General features: G+C 35.1%; 1 protein-coding gene across 1 annotated transcript in view; it reads left to right on the forward strand.

Annotated features, from left to right (window-relative positions):
• The window catches only part of PKHD1L1 (PKHD1 like 1), a 157202-nt gene that overhangs the window by 24622 nt on the left and 111779 nt on the right, over positions 1 to 20801 (forward strand). Inside the window, exons 11-21 of the mRNA XM_059395052.1 lie at positions 937 to 1047; positions 4689 to 4778; positions 7083 to 7351; positions 8839 to 8930; positions 10900 to 11059; positions 11368 to 11503; positions 12276 to 12419; positions 14191 to 14348; positions 15536 to 15649; positions 16363 to 16512; positions 17548 to 17672. Coding sequence (XP_059251035.1) covers positions 937 to 1047; positions 4689 to 4778; positions 7083 to 7351; positions 8839 to 8930; positions 10900 to 11059; positions 11368 to 11503; positions 12276 to 12419; positions 14191 to 14348; positions 15536 to 15649; positions 16363 to 16512; positions 17548 to 17672 — 1549 coding nt within the window. The remainder of the gene's footprint in view (positions 1 to 936; positions 1048 to 4688; positions 4779 to 7082; positions 7352 to 8838; positions 8931 to 10899; positions 11060 to 11367; positions 11504 to 12275; positions 12420 to 14190; positions 14349 to 15535; positions 15650 to 16362; positions 16513 to 17547; positions 17673 to 20801) is intronic.

A 20801-nucleotide genomic window follows, 5' to 3' on the forward strand; every position in this document is an offset into this window, starting at 1 on the left:
AGTGCTCTCTCAGATTTATAGGCTCACTGGGGTCCAAAAGAATACTCAAGTAGATTATTATTTATTTTAACTTACAGAGATCTAAGGTTGGTAGACTCCTACGAGAGTGTGGGAAGCAAACACAAATCCTCCTGGAAGAATTACACTTTATTCTACGTCAGGAGTGATGGAGTGGCACATTCAGATTTCAAAGATGTTCAAATGTGAAAAGAAGTGTCTTGGAATCAATCAAATAGGATATATCCTGGCTTTTCCTATTCAATGTAAAAGCCGTGTGTAAAAATACATAGGCCTTTGATAGATGGAAGTAATAAGAATAAATTTTAATAAGAATCTACCATATATCATGCCTCGGGCTATTTTACTAATATATCTAAAACTTTTACATAGGCTTCCAGTCATAGTTAATGTATTACTATATGAGGAAAGTATAAAATGTTGGCCCAGAAAGAGAAGAAAGATTTGTTCTTTAAGAGCACCGGGATTACACACTTCATAGCACTCACCAAAAATATATGTTTATAAAAAATAAAAAATTAATAAAAAAAAAAAAAAAGAGCACCAGGAGAAGAGGAGAAGAGGCTGGCTCTCCTGCTTTCCTGTGTTTTCCTTTGGAATCAAACATCTATCCTCAGCCCAGATTTTCCTTAATTCCTGAGTCCTCCATTACCAGTGTCTCTTTAGTACCAGTCACCACTAAAACCTGGTTCCCCTGAGCTGTAAGGCTTTGTAAAAGCCATGTTAACTGTCCTCTTTGCAGGATTGCATCAAAGACAAAATTGAAACACCCAATTTATTCATTTGGTCAATCCACTATCTATGCTGTGCTATGTGTTAAGACTAGGTACTTTGGAAAATTCATAAAAATTAGGGATTTGGGTTGATGTGTAATATTCATGGCATTTTATTTAATGTGCTTCTCCTCCCCCTCTGCAGAGGTCACTATGATTTCTCCTTCACGAGGAAGCATTCGAGGTGGCACTGTGCTAACGATAAGTGGACGGTTCTTTGATCAGACAGATTTCCCTGTCAGAGTTCTCATTGGAGGTATTTTATATGACTTTTAATATGTTACATTATAAGAACAAATCCTGGCTTTTATTTAATAATTTGTAAAAAGAATAATAGTCTTTTTTCAGTTAATGTCTTAAATTTAAGACTGTGTATTTTCATGTGGGCATTTGGTTCCAGAGAATGATACTTTTCCCACTGGGACCTTCCAGTGAGGGTCTGACATGACCACAACTTGGGCTCTGAGGTCATGATCAAAAAGCATTGTTTGGTAACAACTTGGCTACCTTCCACAAATTCCTCACCACATGTTGAGACACACATACCCTTTATATAACAAACTTTTTTTTTTTTTTAATTTTTTATTTTTGATAAACATATATTTTTATCCCCAGGGGTACAGGTCTGTGAATCACCAGGTTTACACACTTTTAAATGCCCTTTTTGAACTGTTGTTAATTCTCAATGGGTTGGTTAGTTAGGAAAAAATTTAAAGTATTTGGGGACACTCTTCTCATCCCCTTTTCATTTTTTGTGACTTGTCTGGACATCATCAGGAATTACCGATGATATTGGCTTTAAAAAGAGCATTAATTGAGGTGTTCTGTTTTTACGAATTGAATAGGGCTTGGTTCTCTGGTTCTCTGGTTATGTATCTAGATCTTTTCAAGGTAGGGAGTTGTGCAGCTCAAAAAGGAATGGAGGATGAATATAATAGTGGGAATATTCCCACTCAGGCATAATGACCTTCTCTACCTTGAGCAAAGGACTCCGTGTTGGCCAGGCAACTGGACACATATTTTTTCTAATATAACCTTCTGCTTAGGTACTTTATAATTTTAAGGAATCTGCCCATGAGTCTGCAAAAATGTGATTTCTAGAGAAGAAATTAATATAAAGTAATTTCATCTAATATTTATACATATATATCTCTTTTCTGCCTTTTGGCTAAGATCAAGTGTAACATTTTTTTTTTAAGATTCTATTTATTTATTTGACAGACAGATCACAAGTAGGCAGAGAAGCAGGCAGAGAGAGAGGGGGAAGCGGACTCCCTGCTGAGCAGAGAGTCCGATGTGGGACTCAATCCCAGGACCCTGGGATCATGACCTGAGCCAAAGGCAGCAGCTTAACCGACTGAGCCACCCAGGTGCCCTCAAGTGTAACATTTATACAATATCTTTCCTATCCCTGTGGATCCTTGCTGGTCACCTACATAAATATTAAAACCTAAGCAATAAGATTTTTAAATATCATATATGTTTTCTGAAATTTTAAATATAAATGTTTCAAATATTAAAATATGGGCATAAAATCTCTTTATATGTTGTATTTTATGATTTTGTGATAGTTGATATGCAAATACAACATGTTACTTTTGTGTCTTTCATTGCTATCAGATGTGACAAGGTTCAAGATTTTGAATCCTCAGTAATTTCTTTATTAAATTTTCATTACTTTTTTCAAGGTTTTTTCATTAATTTTAAATTCTAACTAATTTATTGGAGTATAATTACATATAGTAAACTGGGTATATTTTATTTTTTTCTTCCAAGTTTTTATTTAAACATACAGTGTAATATTAGCTGCAGGTGTATGATACGATTCAGCACTTCCATACACACCCAGTGCTCATCACAACAAGTGCACTCTTTAATCCTCATCACTTACTTAACACGTCCGCCCACCTCCTCTCTGGTAACTGTCAGTTGTTTTCTATAGGTAAGAGTCTGTTTCTTGGTTTGCCTCACATTTATCCCCCCCTTTGTTCATTTGTTTCTTAAATTCCACATATGAGTGAAATCATATGGTATTTTTCTTTCTTTGACTGATTTACTTTGCATAGCTTAATACTTTCTCTCTCCATCCATGTCATCACAAATGGCAAGATTTCATTCTTTTTTGTGGCTTTTATATATACTGGATCTTCTTTTTTTTTTTTTTTTAAAGATTTTATTTATTTATTTGTCAGAGAGAGTGAGCACAGGTAGACAGAGAGGCAGGCAGAGGCAGAGGGAGAAACAGGCTCCCTGCTGAGCAAGGAGCCCGACGTGGGACTCGATCCCAGGACGCTGGGATCATGACCTGAGCCGAAGGCAGCCGCTTAACCAACTGAGCCACCCAGGTGTCCCTATACTGGATCTTCTTTATCCATTCATCAGTTGATGGACACTTGGGCTCTTTCCACAATTTGGCTATTGTTGATAATGCGGCTAATTGGGGTGCATGTATTCCTTTAAATTAGTATTTTTGTATTTTTTTGTTAAATACCTAATAGTGTAATTGCTGGATAATAGACTAATTCTATTTTCAACTTTTTGAGGAACGTACATATTGTCTTCCACATTGGATGTACCAGTTTGCTTTCCTACCAACAGTGTAAGAACGTGCCCCTTCTGCACATCCCTTACAACACTTGTTTCTTGTGTCATAGATTTTAGCCATTCTGACTGGTGTGAGGTGATATCTCATTGTAGTTTTGACTTGTGTTTATAGTTGATCAGTGATATTGAACATCTTTTCACATGTCTGTTGGCCATCTGCATGTCTTCTTTGGAAAAATATCCACTTATTTGCCCATTTTTAAAAAAAGATTTTATTTATTTGAGAGAGAGAGATCACAAGTAGGCAGAGAGGCAGGCAGAGAGAGAGGGGGAAGCAGGCTCCCTGTTTAGGAGAGAGCCCAATGCGGGGCTCGATCCCAGGACACCGAGATCATGACCTGAGCTGAAGGCAGAGGCTTAACCCACTGAGCCATCCAGGCACCCCTCATTTGCCCATTTTTAATTAAATTATTCATTTTTGGGGTATTGAGGAATCCTCAGTTAATTTCTTAAAAATAATGATTTGTCTATGGATCTTTCTTTGCTCCAAACAAAATAGGCTAAGTTGGTTTAATTTACTGTTTAAATGCATTGTTTTCTACCTCAATTATCTTGCATTCACAAAACATACAAAATCGTAACAGGTAATGTTGAAGTAAGTTTTCCGAGCCACCAAACAAAACTTGGCAAAGATACCTTCCTCCATTTGCTACCCTTTGCCTCACTTTTCATTTGTGGGCTGTGATTCCCGTTTCAGTAAATACTTAAGGCATTGACGGTGAGAGATATATGGAAGTCTAAAACCTAGACTCTTCACTCTGTTCTAATTGTGTTTTTATATAAGTGTCATCATTCTTGTTTAGACCCTTACTGTTTTGGTTTCATTATCTCTGTTGTTTTCATTTGAAGACCTTGGACTAAACCACCATCTTACTTTTTATTTATTTTACCTAAGAGGGCTGGGATCATCTGCTTTTGCAAAATTTTGAATATCATGGACTTATTTCAGCAACTTTTCTGTAGGGAACAGAATGTAAGACTTTACTCTGAACTCAGAAGTGAAATCTTTTACAGTGACAGTGTTTTATGAAGTTTTTTATTTTGTTTCTCAGAAATCACGAAATTTCGTAACTCAGACTTATGATGTGTTGCCAGGAAAACGTTGCCATGTAAAAGTATGGCAATTAACAAGGATAAGCTTTTATGCAGAACACATAAAGGAAACGAAGAAACCCTGGCTTTGCTTCTTGCTTGTGCAACTTGGTTTTCATCAGAAAGTACTTCCAGATAAGCTGATCGTGATTTGCATTCTGGAGCTCTATAGTAATACCTCTGTACCTTGCTTCTCTCTAGGTCAAGACTGTGATATTTTGAATGTCACAGAAAATAGCATATGCTGCAAGACACCGCCTAAGCCTGAGGTTCTCAGAACTGTCTATCCAGGTAAGTTACCAGAAGAGAGAATGGCCATTTCTACATTTACATAAGAAGATAAACCCCATTAGTCTTTCAGTCCTTTGGGGCTGCTGAAACAGAACACCACAGACTGGGTAGCTTATAAACAACAAACACATATAGATCTTACAGTTCTGGAGCCTGGGGAGTCCCAGATCGTGATACCAGCAGATTAAGTGTTTGGTGAGGACCTGCTTCCTCATAGATAGGCACCTTCTTGGGGCTACAGAGCTTTGTGGGGCCTCTTTTATAAACCCTCATTCATGAGGACTCCACTCTCATGACCTAAGCACCTCCCAAGGGCCCTACCTGCTAATAACATCGCATTGAGCATTAGGCTTCAACATCTGAGTTTTGGAGGGGATACAAGTATTTAGCCCATAACAATTAGTAATAAAAAATACTTGAACTTTTTAGAATTTGTAGTGAGAATTGTAATACATTTCTTCCTGGTTTTTCTCCTTACACTTTCTGGATCAGGGAGTGTTTGTATTAAAATAGCTGCCTCAAAGCTGCAGCATGGAAATAAACTCAGCCTGAATTCCCGAAATACCCTCCTGGAAACAGCCCTCCTCTGTTGAATGAGTTTGATGGGAACTTTATTTCAGGTTAAATGAGATTACTGAATGATGGTGCAGGCTACAGGGACATTTTATAAATGCCTTTTTGTGCTTAAAACACAAATGTCAGAGGTTAAATCCTTACTTGTTTAGAATATTTTAAGGGTGATAACAGGGGATGAGAGAAATGGAAATCAAAATTCTTTCCAGATTTTGGCCCATGGCCCATGGCCCGTGGCCTATGGTAAGTGCTTGACATCTGTAGTGATACCACTCACTGAGAGGCTGTGCATGGGTTTGAGGGTATGTATCTCATATCTTGTTCACACAATGAAATTGGTTTATGGTTACACTACTGGTTGGGATTTGAAGCCACATAAATTATGTTTATCAACCTCTTAAATTTCCTTGTTTTGGGGACGCCTGGGTGGCTCAGTTGGTTAATCAGCTGCCTTCGGCTCAGGTCATGATCCCAGCGTCCTGGGATGGAGTCCCGCATCGGGCTCCTTGCTCGGCAGGGAGCCTGCTTCTCCCTCTGCCTCTGCCTGCCTCTCTGTCTGCCTGTGCTCACTCGCTCTCTCCCTCTGTCTCTGACAAATAAATAAATAAAATCTTAAAAAAAAAATTCCTTGTTTTGAACGACATTAGGGAAACAATGCCCAGTTTAAGAGACTATTTTGAAAATCACAATTGGTGACTTCAATGAAAGTTGTATTTATCAGAGAACAATGCTGCTGCCGAAGTTTGAGGTGTTCAAGCTTTCCTCCAAAGAGACTCACCTGAAGAGGAACCATCATCTAGATCCAGCTCCCCCAGACCAGCTGCTGGAAGAAGACATGAGTCTGATTGCTGTAGTTTAGGGAAGAAAAAAAAAGTGAGATGGCTTCCTTATGATTAGGAAAAAACTTAAATCAGAGTTTATGTAGGTTCACTTTAATGGGAATGTTCTGATTCTCTCCAAGAAGGAGATGGAATCATAGAACAGAAGTAATGTTAAAAAGAAGAAGAAGAACAAATACGGACAAAAATCTTAAAGCCAACACTGTCCATTCTTGGATTAGTTGCAAACCATTAATTGGGTTACCTTTTTTTTTTTTTTTTAAAGATTTTATTTATTTATTTGACAGAGAGAAATCACAAGTAGTTGGAGAGGCAGGCAGAGAGAGAGAGAGAGGAGGAAGCAGGCTCCCCGCCGAGCAGAGAGCCCCATGCGGGACTCGATCCCAGGACCCTGAGATCTTGACCTGAGCCGAAGGCAGCGGCTTAACCCACTGAGCCACCCAGGCGCCCTAATTGGGTTACTTTTGTTAGAGAGAGTAATCAGGCAAAGGTTTTGAAATCAAATGGCCTGAATCATAAGGTTTTGAGATTTAACTCTATAAAGCAATGTCAGTCATATCAGAGGTAAGAGTTAACATATTATTTTAAGTAAAGCACTTAGTAGTATCTAATCCCCATTGCAACCATGCAAATAATAATACTACTCCCATTTTTTTATAAATGTAGAAACTGAGATGCAAATATATGAAATAATAATAAATTGTATGCTCTCTTAACAGCTTTCTATGCTAGAAGTGCAGGTACATGTAGGGTATGAGTCATTGTTTTGTTTACAAGCATTCTCCAAACACGTGAATAGCATAGAATATCTATAACCACTACCCAAGTAGAAGGCCATTGAGAAACCACATCAACATTCTGATGACAGTATTCTTTTTTTTGTTATATTCAGGTGGGAGAGGTCTAAAGCTTGAGGTATGGAACAATAGTCGGCCAGCGCGTCTTGAAGAGATACTTGAGTACAACGAAGAAACCCCGGGGTACATGGGGGCCAGTTGGGTAGATTCGGCTTCCTACCTTTGGCCCACGGAGCAAGACACATTTGTTGCACGCTTTAGTGGATTTTTGGTGGCTCCAGACTCTGACGTCTACAGATTCTACATCAAAGGCGATGACCGTTATGCCATTTATTTCAGCCAAACTAGACATCCAAAAGATAAGGTACGGAAGCTACAGAAAATTATTTAATACTATATAAACAATAGGACAACCTTTACATGTAGCTCACTTTTAAGATATATTTTCACATGGTTGGGTTCTTGGCTATTGTAACATGTGTAATATGAACTCTAAAGTCACCATAGAAAACCATGGCCTAAAAAAAAAAAATCTTTCCTGTATCTACATCTTCTCTAGGAAGGAAAAAATACATATATTTCCTTTAAAGATTATTTTATTTTTTTTAAAGATTTTATTTATTTGACAGAGATCACAAGTAGGCAGAGAGGCAAGCAGAGAGAGAGAGAGGAGAAAGCAGGCTCTCTGCTGAGCAGAGAGCCCAACATGGGTCTCTATCCCAGGACCCCAGGATCATGACCAGAGCCGAAGGCAGAGGCTTTAACCCACTGAGCCACCCAGGCACCCCTAAAGATTACTTTAATTATGGAAGAGTTTTAATCATATGTAAGAAATTTGGAAAAGAGTAAACAGTTCACTCTTCTATTAGATCTCTTTCACTATTATGTGGTTATGAGATTGAAGTCCATCATTTCTTTTTGTGTCTTTTTTGTTTTTTATATAAATAACGTCATACATCCAATTTCATAGTCATTTTGGTCACATATTAGTATTTCCATATTTTATTAAATGATTTTCACAATACGATTTTTGATGACTGAATAGTTAAATTATTTATTTATTATTATTACTAAACCTGAATAACATTACGCATACTGATAAGTTTTTAGCTTACTTCTGACTTTTTATGACCACAAATTTTACTCGAACATTTGTGTTCATTAAATTGTTCTGTATTTTAATTATTTCTTTGGGAGAGTTTTGCAAATGTGAAGTCAGTTATCAAATCAAAAATACATTTTATGACTCAGCGTATATGGCAAGATCGCCTCCCAAATGGGAGGAACAAGTTTAAGTTGCTGCCTGTAATATATGAATTATAATTTTACTATAGCTTTTCAGCATGTTTCCTCCAAGGATGGTATAATCATTCCTGATGTGAAGCCCAGAGTGTTCTCATTCTAGCATGCAGACCCATTTAGTGATCTGTAGCGTCTTTCAGATCCACTTTTAGTGACTTCATTTGGATTAAATCCCTAAAAACTCTCCACAGAGCAAAAGGGTATTTCATTTAACAATAACAATGGTATACATCTTTCTATTTTCTATTGCAGTTCTAATTGTGAAAAACCATAGCTTGTGTGTATTCATGGTATAGTGGTGCTGATGTTAAATAAGGTTGGAAGGTATGAAGTGGGCTTTGATAATTTTTAAAAACTTCATTTCACCATGGCTAATAGATCTTAGAAGAAAAATATGGTAGTTTCATAGTTTTCTATTTATAAAAGTTCTAGGATTGACAAATAATAAGTGAAAAATAAAGCTGAAAAGATCTAATAATAAATTCTCTCCTCTCTCTCTCTCTCTCTCTTTCTCTCTCCCTCTCTCCCTGTCTTTCTTTTTGGGATAAGGTGAGGATTGCATATCATTATTCCAATGCCAATGGTTATTTTTCCAGTCCTACACAAAGATCAGATGACATTCATCTTCAGAAAGGAAAAGAGTAAGATTTTTTTTTCATTAAACTATTATGTGCTATTTAAAAACTGTAAGTTTATATCTGAAAATATTTTCAGTTGGCTTTATTGGTGGAAGTGATATTAGTTTATTGGCTTAATATATAATTCATCATTCTTTATAATTTTATTAAATATGATTTCTATATTTTCAAAAATATTGACCTCCAACCAACCTGGGAGATTTACTATCTATATTATTCCTATTGCAGAAATTATAATTTTGTGAAATTTACTTAATCCTGTTCTTAGTTTCCTACTAGGACCTTTCTGTCAATCCAGCTAGAGGGTTGGGATCAAAGTTCCCTGAAAGAAATCATACTCCGTGTTCTCACTGAAATCTTAGTACTAATGACATGAGGAAAGCATCCCATTCCCTTTCTCTTCTTCCTCCTACTATCAATTCTTTATATACTTAAAACTTAAACTTTGTTTTTTTAACCAGGATCACTAGGTCAGCAAGGGTAAGTGGAGTACCTAATTAATCCCTACTGCTATTGAGTGTTAATGTACCTTCAGGTTTTGCCCTCCCCTTGGAAAATGCATTCAGTTTACCTGCTTGGCAGGAGCACAGAATCACATGAATGTGACTCATAATACATCTACTGTCTGATATCTGTCCTTCCGTGAGGTAGCTTGCAGTTTATACACCAACACTTATAATGACGGCTGTGGATAAGCCACTCTAGCTGGCTTATTGCACAGTGGTCCCTGGGACCTTTCCAAAGGGAGCTCATTTGCCAGATTCATCCCACTCAGATAATAAAGCCCCATTTCTAGGTACATATCTTTCAGTCACCCTGTTCTACTTTGAATCATACCTCAGTTACTAACTTTTAAATAACCTTTCAATCTTTACAACTCTCTTAGTGTCTGTTATTCATATGAACAAAGAGAATGATAATATATATTTTATAGTCTTTTGTGAAGGTTAAATATAATAATGTCTGCCAAGTGCTCAGTTTAGTGTCTCGTACATAGAAAGTACCTAATGAATATTGTAAGCTGCTAATAAGGATACAGAATTTAATAGTTCTTTGAGGTCTGCTTCTTAGTGTTGCCCGCATTGATCTGGCGGAGCTGGCCAACAGGTCCTCAGGGCAGCAAAGAGCCTGATGTAATCCTTCAATATCAGTTCTATGATCCTAGAAGGATCATCCTAGAAGGATGAGAGGTGGTACATGGCCCTCATTCAGAGTCGATCATGAATTGTGAATACTTATCTTCACATACAAGGTTATCTGTTGAATGATGCTAGGCAATTTAGAGGAAGTCCCAGCTGACCTCTCCAAAGATGGGAACAGTGGTGACATTGATAGAGAGTTACGTAGGTAACTAATAGCTTTTCATCGCCTGTATCAGCTGGTCAAGGAAGGCCTTATCCTTGATAGGCAGTTGGATGATCGAGCTTGTTGGAGGACCAGAATCAATGTAACCAATAACAGTTTCCTGAAATTATGTTTTATTTCCCAAGTTATAAGTGGAGCCACTATTGAAGGAACTGGAGAGAAACTTCCATCCCTGACACATTTAACCACTCTGATAAAAATACGTGATACATCTAAGTCTGCCTGTCATTTTCTTGTACATATGAAAGTATTTACACTCCACATGTCTTCTATGTTTTATGCCAGGAAGTTTGCATTACAATGTAAATATAATTTTGTTTTAAGCTCCTTGAGGATAAGGAGTAGTATCTTTTTCAATAAATATTTACTGACAAAACTGAATGAGTTAGTCATGAATGCGGACAATTCTGTATCTTTCATGTAGATATCCTACATAATTCATTTTATTTTAACAAACCACTATGAAACTTTAATATTTAAAATCAGAGATACTATAAAAAGTAAAATAAAATAAAATCAGGAATACTACAATATAAATCATTTAGTAAGCTGGTGTTTTATATAGTGTTGAAATGTTATTCATTGGAGACAATTTCATACTTTCCAGATATTACCTTGAAATCTTGCTGCAAGAGTATAGACTGAGTGCCTTCATTGATGTTGGCCTGTACCAGTATAAAAATGTCTATACGGAGCAACAGACAGAAGACGCAGTGAATGAAGAACAAGTTATCAGATTCCAGTCGACAATGGTCCAGGAAGTACAGGTTTGCCGTGATGATAGGTGTGCTTCGTGGAAAGTAAATGTTCAAAGATAGAAGTTCTATTTGCTTATTAATTTTACTCAGAAATATACTATTTGGGGACAAGGCAGTCATGGAAGATTATTGACTTTGTGGGTTGGAGAATCTGTATTAAAATTCAAGAGGCTGTTATTGGATTAAGAGTGAACTGTAAAATATTTTATCATTTACAGTAAAATAGAGCAATCCAGAGGCATTGAGTAGTTGACTCTCATGCTTTTACAATATATTTTTCTATGCAGTAAAGATATGTTTTTTAACTTGGAAAATAGGTTATAACACTGGAAAACTGGGAAACATCTAGTGCAACCAATGAAGTTCAAAAGATCACAGTGACCAGTCCATGTGTGGAAGAGAATTCATGTTCACGCTATCAGTATAGATTAATCTATAACATGGAAAAAACCGGTAAGCTGTATATAACAAAGGAGATTTTCTTTCTCTTAATTTATAAGTGAAAGTATAAAAATTGGCTCTAGTCAAATTCTACTGTCTGGAAAATATTATTTTAATAGTATGCTAGACAAAGAAGCTAAAAATATATTGTGAAGAAAAACCTTTAGACTGGGATTTAAAAAAATGGCATCAGTAAAAACAACTTCCTGGTATATGATCTCATTTTCTTTTATAAGGATCTTCATGAATGTATATCTAAGTGCACATACGGAATTTATATATCTCTGACTCACAGGTGTAAGCTAATAAGAATTAAATTCACCATTACAGAGAATTAAACATTTCTTTCAGTTTCTCGTTAAGGGATAAAGCTATGAGACAGTAATTTATCTGTTAACAAAGACATTGTATCTCTGTATTATATAATAATAAACCAAAAAGTATAATTTTTGCTATTTCTGTTAATTGTTTCAATATGTAAATATCAATAGGTGCTTACTGTTTTCCAAACACAGTACTTAATCACTATGGGAATTAAAAAAAAAAACAACAACCCATGATCCTCCCTTAAAGAGATCACAATCCAATTAAGTAGTTATTATTATTGAACTTGAATTATTTCAAAACAATTTCATTAAGTGATAACATATGATACAGACTATGGGAACCTTAAAAATTTTAAATATAAAATATCAGTGTTGGCTATGGCAGTGCAAAAGGATTTTAACTTTTTTTTTAATTAAAACCTCTAATCATTTGACTTTTTTTTTTTTTTAATCCAAAGTCTTGCTACCTGGTGATGCTTCTGACTTCTTATTGCAATCAGCTTTAAATGAACTCTGGTCTATAAAACCGGATACAGTTCAAGTAGTAAGAACACAAAACGCCCAAAGCTATGTTTACATGGTAACTTTTATATCAACTCGAGGTAAGAATGTATATCATTTTGTACTTCTGTTAGGTTTTTTCTAAGAAACAAATTTGTATCCTGTACAACTCCACAAAAAAGGCAAAACTCGGGGCACCTGGGTGGCTCAGTGGGTTAGACCGCTGCCTTCGGCTCAGGTCATGATCTCAGGGTCCTGGGATCGAGTCCCGCATCGGACTCTCTGCTCAGCAGGGAGCCTGCTTCCCTCTCTCTCTCTCTTGCCTGCCTCTCTGTCTACTTGTGATCTCTGTCAAATAAATAAATAAAATCTTAAAAAACAAAAAAAGGCAAAACTCCATAAAATGACAGAAGAAAAGCAGTGGAGTCAGAGCCTTGATTAATTTTAGGAGAAATAAAAATCAAATGGTTAATTTCTTGTATTATAATTAAAATTTTAGTTGTATTTTAAGTATTGTACATCTCCAGTGCATGGGAAATATACTATGTATACTACAGATACATTATCTGCATAATAGCCTTCTGTAATTTAGCAAAAGTTAGTGAAGATATGAATACTGGAAATAAAGTTTAAGTAGTCAGTATTTCTCAAGAGACACTAGTCTGACCAGATCTTGCCTGATGAAAAGATTATGGTCACATCCACATGGGAAGCTGCATATGCCAGCTTCTTCTTAAAGACTGATGGAGCTCCTTAGTATTAAAATCCCCAAGGGTCCTTACAGTGAGAAAACAAACATACAAATGCAAAACTGAAAGAAAACATTTGACCTGTGTTTAATATAGTACTGTCCAAAATTATTTGACTTCTCTCCTTTCCAAATAACAACTATTAACTTCCTGTTAATGTTTTGCATTTTCAAGTCTTAAAGCCAAATTTAGCAAACAAGTTTAGTATTTGGGCTATCTAGCTCAAAAGTAGGTCCCTGACTATGTATTCTTTCTTTCTTTCTTTTTTTCTACTTTTCTTTGGGAAATCATTATTATCTAACTCATAAAAGTAAAATGTTACTTCATTGTTTATGTTTCATTTTATACAATTGTTGATTTGATTGTTGAGTGGAGAGCAAAGAATTTTATTTAACATGAACTGAAGTTCTAAAGATTTCCCAAGGCTTAGGTTGTCGAAATACTGCATAAATAAAGATATGATTATCCTTGTTCTCCCAGAAACATATCTACAATTAAGAGAGAAAGTTTAAGGCTTCAGCAGCACTTTAAGAAATATAGTACTAAAATCGTAACCGGGCAAATTCTAGGATATTATCCAACAGAGAAGGTCCGTGGGATTCCACTAGCAAATCATCTTCCCAAAGCAGAGATACATCTGAGGACAAGCCCTTATTTCTCTCAGAGTGAGATTGTGTAAACAGGACTCAAAGACATGGGGCTATTTCCTGGAATACAGTTTTGTGCTGTATTTGTGTTCAAAGAAAATAGCAATATCCCAGCCTAGCCCTTTATTCTATAATAATGGTGCTAGAACAAAACTAAAAGAATTTTTGGACTATCCCACTGCCTGCCCATTGATCTTTACCTCATGGTCCCAATACCACCTTCTGTTTATCTCATAATCCTTTCTTTGAAGCCATGGAAACAGAACCCAAAATGAATAGCACTTTATTTGCTGTTTTGCTCTTTCTGCTACTGTTAAATCTGCTCAAATTCCAGGATCCATGTCTTCCCATTCATCCTTTTTTTGGTGATAATACAACTAAATAAAACTAATTTTGTTTACTTTGAATGTCTATTATGGATATGTTGGTATTTTATTAATTAACACCTTCCAATTCTGTTTGGTACTTCATTGCAGGAGATTTTGATCTGCTTGGTTATGAAACATTTGAAGGGGACAATGTCACACTAAATATTACAGAACAGATCAAAGGAAAACCCAGTCTGGACACATTCACACTGAACTGGGATGGGGTCACTTCCAAGCCTCTGACCCCATGGTCGTCACAAGCTGAAGTATGCTCTTTGTTAACAATTTCACAAGTAGCTATTTATTTTTTTTAATTAAATTTATTTATTTTCAGCATAACAGTAGTAGAAAGCTATTTAAACATCACCTTTCTATTAAAAAAAAAAACCTCCCACACTTTAAGGAGTGGTAATGTGCTCTTTTACTTGGCATGGTGGGTTGGAGCCAACACATAGAGAACAGAGAAGGGAGGAAACATCACAGAGACAGAGGGGTTAGAGGGGAGTTCTTAGAACTATGTCAACAGCTGTTCCTGTAGAAAGAATAGTTCCTAGGGAATTACTGGATTTTGACAACTACCTGCACTATGAGTTTAAGTTAATGTTTGTTTGATGATTAAAGATCTTATATTATCTCCTTAATTCTAAACATTGTATCTGTGTTTTGCCAGAGAAGTAGATGTGGAAATTATAGAACTTGTGAATGTGGACCAATTCTTGAAGAATCCAAAATAATTTATTTTTTTAAAATAAGCATAAATACATTTTAGAGTATCAATTTCTTCTTTTGAAAAACAGAATGCATTATTCTTTCCAGTTAATTTTGAGTTAATTGAGAAAACTATTCATTTGGAACGTTGTTTAATTGGGTGCTAATTCATTTAGGTTCGCCTCATTGCCTTCTTTTTTTTTTTTTTTACATTAAAAGTATTTTTTTAATTCAAATTCCAGTTACTTAAAATACAGTCTAATATTAATTTCAGCTGTACAATATAGTGATTCAACACTCCCATACAATACCCAGTGCTCATCACAATAAATGCAATCCTTTGCCTTCTTTAAAAAAAACTGCTAAACAAACATGTCTACCTGATGTAACAACTGTGTAAGCTAATATTACCCAACTGGATGTAACTATTGTCATTCTAAGATAGAACTCTTGCAAAACTGAAAGAAAACATTTGACCTGTGTTTAATATAGTACTGTCCAAAATTATTTGACTTCTCTCCTTTCCAAATAACAACTATTAACTTCCTGTTAATAGTTGGACACTAAAATTATGACAAATAAACTTAAAAATATTTAGGAAATGGTCTCATAATGATGGCTAAAGTATGGGAATTACATTATGCAAATGTCCTAATATAACTAATGAGTGAAATTAGTGGTAGAATTATGAATGTTGTAACCCTTCACGAAAAATAAGTCTCTAAAGTGCATGCTGTTAATTTAGTTTCAGGCAGCCGTGGAAGAAATGGTTACCGCCAAGTGTCCACCGCAAATTGCAAATTTTGAAGAAGGATTTGATGTGAAATACTTTAGAGATTATGAGACTGATTTTAACCTGGTATGGAATGTTAAATGAACTGTGAAACTGGCCCAATAAGAATTCATATAAATGCTTGTAATTTTGTGATTTTCTTTGTACTAACACTAATTCCTATTGTCAATTTGCAAAAATAATTTTGTTATACATTTATTGATAAGGTCTGTTTTAGCATCTCCCTGCATCATAATGTGATTCATTTGTGAAAGCAGCATTTCCACTGCATGTGAATTTTCTTGATCAAGGAAAAGTAAGCAAGATGGACAAATGTAAGACATATAGGATATTTTATTTTTTTTCTTTGCTTGCAGAGTATATCCTGTTTCCTCATTGACTTCAGAGAGTACAATTTGTAGTAAGGCATTATATAATAAAATGCTTCCCTTGAAATTTGAAGATTAAACAAAAAAAACTGGCACACAGTCAGGTTTTTTTTTTTTTTTTTTTTTGTGGAAGGAATGAATAAATATCCTTAAGAGTTCATGATATAAGGAGAAAGATAAGATTTAAGAAATAGTCAAATACAGGTACTAAGGATTATATGATTATGGAGCCAAAGGAGCGATAGAAGATCAGAGCTTTAGAATTTCAAAGAAGAGTGAGAATGTTTCAAGTTAAAGTGAGGTGGGAAACAATGGATCCAAGTTGGAACTTGAATAACTTAAGTGGAGATGAGCAGGAATAAAGCAGGACCATAAAGCATGTTTTCATTCGAAATATTCTTGTTTCTGTAGGAACATGTTAACAGAGGGAAGAAGACAGCTGAAACTGATGCGTACTGTGGTCGTTATGCCCTAAAAAACCCAGCTGTTCTTTTTGACTCAGCAGATGTTAAACCAAACAGATTACCATATGGAGACATTTTATTATTTCCTTATAATCAGGTAAACCCAACAAAATGGTATGCTAATTTAATCTGTAAAATACTTTGGTAATAAAATGTCATGAAATTCTAAGACAGGGAAAAGTGCTTGTCATGTGAAATCATGTCACTTTGGACAGGTATTGTGGTTCACATTCTGGTGCTTGTGATTTCCTCTTCTGGTGTTTCTCAAAAAAAGAAATTAAAAAAATATATAGTATCACCCACATGTGTTCTGCTTTATCTTATAATTTAAGAGAAAATTATTTGCACACAAACTTAAATACAAAATCCATTAAAAATATATTACCTCTTCAATACTCTTCCGTTTGTTAGGAAGAAACAAAAATGGATAGCCATCATGGAGTGATCTTGGGTATCCAATCAAGGAAAAGCATGAGCAGAGAGGGTAGTTTTAGGATAGGTATTTAAGACTAGCAATCATAGTCTTGTTTACCCTTTTTCTTGTTTTAAAATTCTCAGATCGTGATGCATGTTCCCCAGTTCTAAGTTCTAAATATATTTGGTATGCTTAAGATGTTGTAGACCATTGAAATTGGTATTTAATTACTATTTTACAGTGACATTCATCTCCTCCTCTAAATGCTCAGCTACCATTCATACCCCAATTAATCTCCTTGAGTGTTTATCTTCTCTTGGTGGGAAATGGGCTTTTAAATTCATTGCAGAGTTCACTTAGAGATGGATTTAAATTTTACATTGCTCCCTGACTATAGGGAGTAGATTATTTCCATTTTTTAAGGAAACCATAGCTAAGAAAACATTAAAGAATTTATCATTAATTGTAAGGTCACTTTAACTCCACTTCCTCTTCTAGAAAATCTTCCCCAATTCTTCTGTACCTAATCAGCTGAAATTAATTATTCTTTCTCTGAATAATTTTAATTCAATAAATTCAAATTCAATAATTTGAAACATTTTGTACAGAAAATTCTCAATATTTATTTATTGCATTAGGTTGAATTAATTTGAATTGGTATAAAACAACCTAAAGGTAAGATATTATTATTGACTTCTTTTTTAATTTTCTATGTAGTTATGTTTGGCATACAAAGGATTCCTGGCAAATTATATTGCTCTGAAATTCCAATACAAAGACAGAAGCAAGGTTACTAGAAGCAATGATATACAATTTACATATAACTTTGCTAATGGAAACAAGTAAGTTAATGCTGTGAATTTAAAACTTAAGTTATATATGTGTATATATACATATACTTAAATTTAAGTTCTACTATAGTATATAAACTGAATGTAAACAACCCCACTTTTTGTCTTTTTTTGACTTTTTGAAAAATCATGTGCACCATAGATCTGACTGAAATTTTCCTGTCTTCTATATAAGCATCCTAACAGAAATATTTGTGCCAAAAATAAATCTATAGATTGTGAAAATAAAAATGGGTCTAGCATTATCACCCGTAACTATTTAAAAGACAAAACAGTGGTAAATTTTATAATTTAAACCATGTATTACTAAATTTAGTAATGTTCCTACTTACTGAAAGAAGGTAGAAAGAGACTTCCTTATTACAATATTGTCATTAGACTTTGATCACTCAAAAAAAGGTGCTTTTCAAGTGTGAGTGGAGAAAATAAAATATTTCAATGAATATTCTAAACTTAAGGGAGAAAAGAGACTTTTTTTTTTAAGATTTTATTTATTTATTCGACAGAGAGAGATTACAAGTAGGCAGAGAGGCAGGCAGAGAGAGAGGAGGAAGCAGGCTCCCCGCTGAGCAGAGAGCCCGATGTGGGACTTGATCCCAGGACCCTGGGATCATGACCTGAGCCCAAGGCAGCGGCTTAACCCACTGAGCCACCCAGGCGCCCCAGAAAAGAGGCTTTTTAATGCTTGGTTTTTCAATAGTTAGATTCACAGAAATGCAAGTAGAAACTATAAGGGGAGAAACTAAATAAACCCAGAGAAAGCTATTCAATGATTGTAATTTCCATACTGGCAAGCAAAATTTAGTTCTGCATAATTATGTTGTGATTTAAAAAAAAATATTTTATTTATTTATTTGAGAGAGAGTGAGAGAGAGCATGAGAGGGGAAGAGGTCAGAGGGAGAAGCAGACTCCCCATGGAGCTGGGAGCCTGATGCGGGACTTAATCCCTGAACTCCAGGATCATGACCTGAGCCTAAGGCAGTTGCTTAACCAACTGAGCCACCCAGGCGCCCCATGCTTTGATTTTTATTAATGGTTATATCTTCTGAAATTTACAGCATCCACTTTTGCATTTCCACATACAAGACACAAAAATTTCACATATAGTAAAAGTGGTAATGTGGACACATTCACACATATATATATTTTTTTATTTTAAGAAGTATTTCCAGGTACATATTGCTCTAACCATTTCCTGCATACCCGAATTGAACAGTAGGATCACAATTTGAGTTTTTATGAGCACCACCTGCATGCATTTCACTCCTCCACCGTAATAGGATCTGGTAACGTTTTACAGACCTTGGTTCTTCCTTGTTAGTCAAACCATCACTTAGCCATATTGCTAAATAGGTCTTTCCTTTTAACTCCTCATGTATCTGCTGTGAGGTAATTTGAAGATGCACTACATTTGATAGAACCGATGGGCTTTCTTTACCCTAAAAGCTATGAGATCTTTAAGCAATAATTTCACTATTTTTAAAGGAGTAGGGTTCACTGGTTAAAACTGTTGCCAGTCAAGGCAAAGTAAACTCTCCTGCTCCTATTGGGTATTTCTAGATCTGCTTTTTTTTTTTTAACCAGCAAATGGCCAATTTTATTTCAACTATGATTTTTATATTCCCCTTCCCCTAATGGACTATGTTGAAGCAAACTTCAGATAGCCCATTATTTTATGTTAGAGTTGAGTGTGCACTGTAAAAAAAAAAAAACGAGGACTATTTTAGCATCATTACGTTCCCCGTAAAACAACAATTCTTAATATTACTAAATGTCAACTCAGTATCCTGATTTCCCTGATTATCTCAGAAATGTCTGTTTACAGTTGGTATTATTTGATCTAGATCTGCTTTTATTTAGGTCAGGCCACCTAGATCAGATAGATGTTTTTGCATTAGATTATTTTCAGGCAATATTAGTGTTAGAGGTGCCATTTCCTCCCAAGAATCATTCTATAACCTTCCAAAAGCAGTGATGTTTGTAACTGTAAATCAAATTTCAAAATCTGAAAAGTCACATCTGATTTTCTTTTAAGAGAAAACATGATTATCTATCCACAAAGGCCATGTGCTGTTCACTTAAGGTCACCTCCTCTTTGGAAGGTGGGCTTCTGATTAGAAGATTTATTTATTTTATTATTATTATTATTTTAACATATAATGTATTATTTGCCCCAGGGGTACAGTTCTGTCAATCATCAGGCTTACAGATTTCACAGCACTCACCATAGCACAAACACTTCACTTAAGTTTTGATACTTCTGTATCAAATATATGTATTTGATGTATTTTGATACCATCTATTTTGATACCATTTGTAGTCTCCTTTTGTCTGGCATAAGGTCCTGTTCGGTAAACCAAATTTTCTATGTAATAGTTTTTTAAACTGCAGAATTATATAATTAGAGTAGAATTCTACTGAGACCCTAAGTACATTTTTTCATATTTATTTAAAGAGCACTTTAATGTACTGCAGTTTTATGTATAATTTCCTAATAATGATACACCAGTTTAAGCTAAGCTTGGATTCACTGAGTGGATCCTATCATGAGTTTATAAACCATGAAGGAAATTAGAATAGAAGGTGCCCAAGCAAACTAGTCAGTTAGTAAGTGCAGTAGTAGTTGATAAAAAGATTACTTTAAATTGTATTTAGTTATTTCCATGGCAATATTTATCTCTTTGTGGCAAACTCTCATAGCTGAATTGCTTAATTATAATTTATGGAATTCCAATGCAGTTAAAATGTAGTGCAAAATCTGAGTTTAAATTACACATTTAAGAGGCATTGTATGATAAATCATGTAGCTCTTCGTTGTCACTTAGAACAATAGACAGTGTAACTGCAGTGAGCTCTTTTAGAAGTAATAACAAGTTCCAGTTTTGCATCTTAGTACTGACCTGAATTTACTCTTCTATCCCTCACATTTTTTACTGAAATAGTTTACTTCATTCTTGTGTCTTGTTTTTACTTACATGTTCTACACCAAGATGCATACTCCTTAGTTTCCTTACCTATTGCGACAGAATATTTCATGTCCCTATGGCTACTGCCAAGGCTACAAATAGAAGAAAACCTGTACTTGTATGCAACATTAAATCTTTTACTTAATGCAATGT

Source organism: Mustela nigripes, chromosome 3 (genome assembly GCF_022355385.1).
Source record: "Mustela nigripes isolate SB6536 chromosome 3, MUSNIG.SB6536, whole genome shotgun sequence".
Taxonomy (NCBI): domain Eukaryota; kingdom Metazoa; phylum Chordata; class Mammalia; order Carnivora; family Mustelidae; genus Mustela; species Mustela nigripes.